Here is an 8,715-nt window from a genome sequence, read left to right as displayed (position 1 = left end):
AGTTGTCATGGAGAAATTTGAACTGTAGCCTGGTATCCGCCCATTACAAGGCTGTATACGTAGACAATCCCCTGCGCCAATCAGCATTTTATCATACGTCAAGTATCTAAATATCTCTTTTGCGCACAAAAACTTCTGCCGTTCGCGGGTACTTAGTATGTACCAGGTAAAATTTAGTTCTACCTTGGCTAGCTAGTGTTCCCGTAAATCATTGGAGATTTCTAAATTATATTGGTCAAAAACAAAAATCAATATATCTTTAAAAGCGGACTTTGAGGGCGGTTTCTTAAGAGGATTGTTTAAATGCGTACATGCGTGCATGAAGCAGTAGTCACAACTGGAATGGGAAGAAACCATTAGTTGATCCGCTGATGACTTACTCTGGCACCATATCAGAACTGAGTTTGGAAGGACATTCATTGCAGCCATTCGCAGGTGTGTTTTTATTGACATTGAAAAGTCCTAAATAGATCTGGTGAGTCTGCTCAGTAAATTGATCTTATAATTCTAGCTCATAGTATAGAACTGGATGCTGCAAATTAAGTTGTCTGCGTGGCAAGGTGTAATAAATTGCTTTTAATTTGTAAACAATGAGAAACCATCTCCCGTATCAATGCTTCAAGAATGCATGGAGTTACCTAGTCAATATTTGTACTTGAAGGCGTCCCATGACAACTTGCCTAGTTTGTGGAGTACTCAGAAAGACAACACTCACACACACTCATTTACAGTGTATCGTCTGTTCACATGTTGTTCCCTGTTAGCCAAGGGTTAGACATGAACAGTATCATTTATTTGAATACAAAAGTAGTGCTTACAGATCCATTAATACTTACTAAACCAACTGAAATCCCTTTATTTTATATTTACATAATATTCTTCAGTACATGTCTAATTTGTATATGTTAATCACCTTTGTACTTCAGTTAACTAGTGAAAAGTGAAAACACAAAGTGTGTTTGACTTCTACATTTAGGTCAAGACTCAAGGAGTCCTCTCAAAGCAGGGTTTCTTCAAGTAACCTCAAGTAGTCTGTGTTAAACAGCCTGCTGCTTGTAGGGGCTGACACGTAGTTTGAAGTGTTATTTAGATATTTAGATGAGCTACAATGTAAACTTCAATGAATACCTTATTCAGTTATTGTACACTGTGGAAGCATACCCATGGTAGTGAATCAGTGGTGTTGGTAGGAAAACTCAAATCAGCCCTCTGTTCATTCAAGTTTGTATTGACTGTGCAAGCTAGTCTGGACAACTCAGATGAAATGTGTGACTTGGGAAAATTTAATGAATACTCGAAATACTAGTAGTCTATTAAACCCCATATATCGAAGTCTCGGCTGTGTGGCTTCTTTTGGGCAATTTGATCAGGAATGCAACAGTCAAAATATCACAGAGATAGGTGAAACAACTCTATTCTTCATTTATGCCTTAACGTTTCGACTGAAACGATCAGCTCATTATAGCCTAGATTGTCTTCCATACACAATACTGGTGTAGTAGTGACAATCTTATTGCCTGAAGCCATACCATATATGAAACTTTAACAGGAATACATGAATGTAAGTATGTATGTAAGGAATATGTAAATAGACAAAATTGCATATACTGTATATAGACAAAATATCTACAATTATTTTCACAAAGTGTTCCATTCCAAAATGATGTGAAACTCACGGGATACAGCACATTGCACAATGTAAATAACAACAACAGAAAATATAGCAAGCTTTACATGGTTTCCCATGATCTACAACATCTCTATCTAACTCTTTCCCTACTATGCTCCTGTCTCTACAAACTTTATGCAATCAGTCATAAAGTAATCTACAAAATTCAAGTGCAAATTCTCTGGTGCATTTGCTAGAATCCCTACCCTTGGCTATGCCTGACAAGCTTTAATGTGATTAACCAACACCTTTATGGTTCATGGAAAATAATTGAAATATGAAACTAGATAAGAAATGTACATGTAGCTCTACTTCATAACAAATAGCACATTTCTTCCTAACCTTGAAACAAATGGGTGAAACACACACAAACACTTGTAAAAGAATCTTAGACAACACATATAATGTATCCAGTGTACCCCAATAAAAGTTCTTGAGAGTCGGGGAATCAAAGCCAACCATCACATAGGAATAAATCATCTCATATGATTGGACCATACTGCAGCTGCACCAGAATATAAGTCTAAATTGCTAGTTGCTGACATATCAGCAAATACTGCTAGTAGCAGACTAGACTACAATACAAGTTCACCTTTATACTAGTATTCTTACACAAAGAGCGTACAATTCATAATACAGTCATTACATTTACACTTCTCTCAGACCCTAACCCTAGAACTTTATATTTGTACATAGAAATGAAAGAAAACATGGAACTGTTTGCTCTGTTTGAGCACACAATGTACACCATTAACCTAGAGACTATACATAATGCCCAACTCTATATCTATAGAACCACATGAGTCCCTGGGTGAAGTTCCAGCCCACGGGAAGGGAGACTATGTAAAACGTGAGGATGATGAGCATGGCAGGGTACAGCAGAACTACTGTGTGGCGCAGGAACGGAAGGGCTGCAAGGGAAGAAAACAAATCGTCAGGTTGAACCGAAAGACAGTGGACTCGAGGACATAATGGTACCACCTGGGCAAGTTGTTTTTGACGACGCCTCAGGGGAGTCGTCAAGTGGTATATATTGCATTCAGTCTGCAAAAATTCTAGGAATTGCACAGGCATTTTTCCAAGAATGCTAGTACTCCACAGTATGCTGGGTATCCAAGTCCCCCCCCCCCCCTAAATCTGTTCCAGATGTATCTCTGGTATGCAATGGTGGAATGTAGGTCAGACCATTGTGCTGTACCGGGGATAGTACATTTCTGCTGGCTGTAGGTCTATGTTACAGGTGGGCTAGTATATTGTGCCAGGGATAGTGCGACAGGGAAGTTCCAGTCTATTTCTGATTTGAGCTGTATTGTTGTACCCTCAATCGTCGTCATGGCAATAATACATTTTTATTGCCAGTCTTGTTGTGACTCTTATAAAGTAGGCCTGTGGTATGATAGCAATTCTGGTGTGGTAGCTTTATACAATGTACCTGCTATCAGCCTTCAAATGTATCTCCTTCTGAATGGACCATGTGGCTTCGTGTTTTGAGTGATACCATACAATAACACCATACAAAATCAGAGTTTATATCTTTGCTGGCGACAGTCTGCTTTTATACATTACAGAATCTTACTACAAGTCCATTATCTTATTCAGAGATTGGGGTTCTTCTAAACAGGGCTGAGACTTCCACTTTTGTGGGCAAGGCCTCTAACCAGCTGTCAGGCAATTAGAGAACTGGCTTCACCTGAAGAAAACATTTAGGTGGTTCTTTGATTGACTGACAGCTGGTTAAAGGTAACACCTACAAAAGTGAAACCTCAGCCTGGTTAAGCAAAGCCTTCCTAAGGTATATTGTCAAGGTTATAAGCGAGGCTCTAAGTACGAGAATGGACTATACATGGAAGCAAGGATAAAACAAAAGAACAGGTAAGACTCACAGAGTGAATCTACATAAATATAGGGCCGCCTACTTACAGCTATATCCCAGGAATGTGATGTACAGGTAGTACCCCAGGGCGATCAGCCACAACGTGTTCCCAAACAGCCGCGACATGAACCACTCTTTGTCAATCAGAGCTGTGGACAGAACAAAACATCATGATCAGTTCTTCCCTTCATAAATGTACCTACAGATATTTAACAGTTACAAAGACATGCCTCAAGGTAAAACAGTTGACTTCAAACTTAAGAAGAAGCATGGTGCTTTCTCATTAGCTAGTGGTGCAATAGCCTGATTAAATCTTGCTTATAGCAGCCAGCCTAACATCCGCCGGCCTACAAGGAGGGGCCAGTTACAGTCCTTGACAGCAGAGTTTGTGTTACACAGACTAGTGGAGCATGGCAGCATCACACTTTTGGCCAAGCATATCGGGTCATCCCTTCTCCTCTGGAAAAGTGTGTTTATTGTTTTTGTGAGCAGAAGTTTGATGCTGGAGGCTCCCTCCCTGTGCTCCCTCATAAACTGGGCCACTAGCTTTATGTTCCCATTTGATAGGACTATGCAACACTTTTCCAGTGTTGTCCTCACCAAGGCCACTGGCTCCACGGAATTTGAACCAGATACAACACAATGTAGAGGGCTCAGACTTCTACACCATGCAGACACGAAAAAAAAAGCCTTCAAGGAACTAAATCTTTACTAATCACATGCATACTACATTCTCACTCTCAGGCATAACTCTACTCACGGTGTATGAAGAAGAGCTGGATGACATGTAGAATGATCAGCAGGGGGAAGAAGGCATTCAGGTGGACATCAAAGGCATATCCCCACTCTACTTCCTGGTCAGACTTCTGTGTCTGTAGGTACTTGTTGGCAACGAACCTGTCACAATGATACAGAAGTTTACGGTGTTTACTGACAATTCTCTATGATTCTTTTTCTTTAATTAGTTTAATATCCATGAAATATCCATGAATGGTGACTACAGACCTTAGTTAAAGTCCCTGCCCAAAAACTAGCAACCATGGAAAGTTCAGTCAATCAATTTGTTCACTCTTTCACAATCCAGTTAGTCTTTGCTGTGTATTTTTACGCTAATAGTCATCTTTGGCAATTTCAAATTCCCTATAGAGTACTTTCCTGCTAAAAGTGCAATTCTGATTCATAACCTCAACCAAATCATTCAATGTAAAAAGTTTCACAAGACATCTGCATAAAGTTCAACTTTCCTTGATCAAGGATTTTTAAAATAAATTGCACACTGATGATCATCTAAGGCTAAGCCTTTTTAACATTTTGATGACAGAAGTTGTATCCATACCACAGCAGTGTCGCTACCATGAGTCCAACTCCGATACAGTCCACAAAGATGACCCACAGGAGCAGTTTAATCATCCCCATTATACTCAACTGTAGCACAATGGCAAAACCAAGGGAAGATGCTGCAGGAAAGAGAGAAAAGAAAACGTTACATGCACTTGTCATTCACCTAAGAAACAGTGATGCCTACAAGTTCATAACATTCATTAATATTTTCCATATCCAAATACATTTTGGAATATCAATAACAACTAACCGAAGTGATCCTCAGTTACAGGTGCAATAGGGCAAACAATGCTGCAGCTAAATGGAATGAAGCATTACCATTTCGTTTCGTCTTGTTAATGTTATTGCAACAATCAAAATCTACCTACAATGGCTGTCGCTGTTATCATAACTTATGAAGTAACTGTAGCAAACCATCGGTATACACAAAGTTCTGTACTCTTCTCAACAGAGACCATTTACACCACAAGAGTCAACATAGCCCCCAGTCCCTCTGTTGTCCTACTTACCACACAACCAGAAGCTGAGCAGGACCAGGAAGGCCGGGTCATCTCGAGCCCACTGGTCTTTTGTCTCTGGAAAGAAAGGAACAAATTTGGCTTGATTTTGTTTATTAGGATAGTCACCAAGTTTTTTAATGACTGTGCATAGTTTCCTTGCTTTTGTGCGAATGAATATCACAACCAATATAATCTGGAGAACTTTGACAGCTTAATCTAATACATTGTTGTATAACTACAAGTTTTAAGGCTTGTATACTTACGTTTTCTGTAGTGGAAATTTCTGTATCTGTAAGATAGTGATGAATTTCATGTAACTTTCTGGGCCAGTGTTAAGACTTAAATATGTGCAAAGAGGTAACTGCAAACATACATGTAAACCATAATAAAAATTTCAAGAATCACAGTACATTGTATCTTCTCCACACCATAGTTCTTGAGCAACAGTAAATAAAACAGTACATACATGAAAATGACTGAATACACTTGACTTGACATACAAGCCCTTAAAGTTAAAGCTGACAATTTAAAGTTGACAATCTTACTGACTTCATGAACAATGACTCACACTCTCTGTGGTGCAACACACAAGTACAGCATCTGCCATAGTGCGAACTCAAAGTCCATCTGTCGGAACTTGAGGATGCGACGCAGGTACTTGTAGCGCTTGGCGCCCGCGGTGTGCCGTGCCTCCAACATGGGGTTTGTGGAAGTACCGGTCGGGCTGGCTGGTGGCGAGAGTCTGCTGGGTAACATCAAGGCTGATGTAATGGATACATTTGAAGTGTTAATGTGTTAGTGTGGGTTGTGATGATGCTGCTAGGCTGTCGATGAATGTGCAATATATGATAGATAGGAGGTATTGTCGGGGAGCGTTGTGTACTAACTAGTAAGGACATCTAAAAAATTAAGCTGTCAGTGTCACACACAAAAAAATTGGATTGTACAAGAAAGTTCACAAACACATAATGATAAAAAAGTTCTTAAATATCAAGAAGGAAAAAAGAGCTTTAAAAAAATTCTTGAATGTTTCATTCTGGTCAACTATTTAATGGTACAGTCGTACTTTTAATGACATGCAAGTGTGAGTGAAATGTCAACTGTAACATTGATACGAGTGTGTCTTGCATGACTGTACATGTAAAGATTCTGATTAGATCACTGCACACTGGAGGTGGTTAAGATGACACAGACATAGCCACAAGCTTTTAATGCCAGATTAACAATCATATAACGGGAGGGGGCCATACTTCGACAGCCGTTCTAAGTGGATGCGCATGGCTTTTGTCAATGTACATTTTACAGTGAACTCATCAAAAACAAGTTAAGATCTTGTATGCATCCTTATAACTGTGATTAAAGCTGTACAGATATATATTTCATTTAACGGTAGCGTTCCGCACTGTACTTTGACAGCGCACGAAACTTACGGCAGGTTTTCGGCTTGCGTCCTAGCAGAACGTTCCAACACAAAAAAGGGGTCCAAACTCCGACATAGTAACAACCAGACCATCGCCGTGCATTTTTAAACAATTTATGCAAATAGAATAGCACTAAAAGTCTTCATTATAATTTTTTTGTATCAAATATGGGTCATATTTTGTATTACGCGACTTATTCAAATACGGTGTGTTAAAACGTTTACCTCTCACGGTGAGACCACCTTGCCGCAAAACGGCAGCGCATTGTTACATTGAACTGTGATGGCATTTTCGCTTTTCGGCTTCCTTGATTGCCTTTTCATCCTGTCTTTAGGCAGCAGCAATGGCTACAGGATTTTTTAGTCGGTAGGGATCGATTTTTCTTGAATGTTTGTCGCTCTACGGACGGGCTGACTGAGTTCAACGTGTTGAGCATCGCTCGGCCGCCGGCGTTCGTGATAGTAAAATGGCGGAGCCCCGACTGGGTGAACATTGTGGCATCATTTTAGCTCCGTTTATCCAACCCAGTTAAAGGGAAAACAGAACACAGGTATTATTTTTCGGAAGGCTAATAAACATCATTTCTATGTGTGGTGGTATTTTTTCACATGTCGTATTTTGCGAAGATTAATTCAAGAGTTTCCCGGGCCATGGTCTCGATACGTTTGCTCGTCAACTTGCACGGAAGGCGTCAAACTTGTGCAAATTTTTCAATCGTTATCTGTGGAACTTGCTAACTTCTACACATACCCCGTCTTTGTAGTTATATACAACAAGGATTAGTCTACAGCTAGTTGTACTTCTTATGTGCAGGCATCTATGCATTTCTCCGCAACAATGATTTTTAAAACCTGACGAAGTTTGGACCCCTGTCGAAGTATGGTCCCCTCCCGTTACCTTTGATACCGTCCACGGGAAGAAGGCGGTTCTATCATATCTAAAGCAATAAATATTATTGATGTTCAAGAAGCTCAATCTTGCTTCTACAAGTTGAAATGAGAACTAGTAGTAAGGTTTACAGTACATAGACGTACATATTACAAGTTCTGTGGAAATTTCAAACTTCTTTGTGGCATAATCTAGTTTTCAAATGCCCAAATATTTACCTCTTGTTGCAAGGCTAACTTCGAGCTTGAATTGGTACCTAAAACACTGATTACTAACTATGTGGCTACTTCTTCAATCAAAGTACTCCCCGCACTTCCAATTTCCTCGTGATGTCATTTCTTGTATCACAACATCGATGACGAGACAGACTGACAACATTTCACTCTACACGTCATCAGTGCCCCCCTCCCCACCTCGGGACAGGACCAACCTGACAGACTACAGTGGCAATCGACTAGGCCCCTAAAACTATACTCTGACGATATTTCAATAAACTGCTTAGGGTCTTAATATCGCAATGTTTGGTGCAGATAAAGAACTATCTAATATGGAGAAAAAGGCTTGCACAATTCAGACAATTTCTTACCAAAGTAACTGGTGCAACTACTGTCAACGTTCCCTCCCCTTCCTCTGTTTTTCACTATCGACCGCAGCAAACTGCGAAAAACACTGTTGTTTCACCCCAAGAAAAGACCTAAGTGTAGGGATAAAATGGACATAATGAGACGAATATGTAATAAAATAATAACTGTAGGACGGGAATTGATTAGAAAATATGTTCAAAAGGGTATGTGATTGTCTAAAGAATATTATTCCATGGTCGAACTTTTGAGTTTACAAGTGGTCAGTGTGGACGAGAACATTACTTTAGTAGGGGCTTATATTCATCATTTTGCTTTTATTGTATTCAAAATCTTTCAAAATTAACATCCAATAGATTATATTTCCATATCAAACATTAGATTTTAAACAAAAGAATGTATGGTTACACTTCTTTCTCATGATCATGAGAATATTTGATAG

General features: G+C 39.5%; 1 protein-coding gene across 3 annotated transcripts; it reads right to left on the bottom strand.

Moving 5' to 3' along the window:
* Window positions 1-737: 737 nt before the first annotated feature.
* Window positions 738-8,378, bottom strand: LOC118419609 (protein unc-50 homolog). Of its 3 annotated transcripts, none has more exons than XM_035826075.1 (8): window positions 8,279-8,378; window positions 5,952-6,125; window positions 5,647-5,672; window positions 5,393-5,458; window positions 4,879-4,999; window positions 4,303-4,439; window positions 3,590-3,691; window positions 738-2,580 (listed from the first exon to the last, which is right to left on the bottom strand). In XM_035826075.1, the coding sequence occupies exons 2-8, from the start codon at window positions 6,080-6,082 to the stop codon at window positions 2,432-2,434; spliced, it is 732 nt and encodes a 243-aa protein (XP_035681968.1). In that variant the 5' UTR covers window positions 6,083-6,125; window positions 8,279-8,378; the 3' UTR covers window positions 738-2,431. The 3 variants fall into 3 exon arrangements, with proteins under 3 accessions (XP_035681968.1, XP_035681965.1, XP_035681966.1); XM_035826072.1 differs by having other exon boundaries at window positions 5,952-6,144; window positions 8,279-8,371; XM_035826073.1 differs by lacking the exon at window positions 8,279-8,378 and adding an exon at window positions 7,911-7,928 and having other exon boundaries at window positions 5,952-6,144.
* Window positions 8,379-8,715: the final 337 nt, after the last annotated feature.

This window comes from Branchiostoma floridae, chromosome 7 (assembly GCF_000003815.2).
Source record: "Branchiostoma floridae strain S238N-H82 chromosome 7, Bfl_VNyyK, whole genome shotgun sequence".
In the NCBI taxonomy this organism is placed as follows: domain Eukaryota; kingdom Metazoa; phylum Chordata; class Leptocardii; order Amphioxiformes; family Branchiostomatidae; genus Branchiostoma; species Branchiostoma floridae.
The sequence above is the reverse complement of the archived record's forward strand: the minus strand, read 5'-3'. Positions and strand labels throughout refer to the sequence as shown.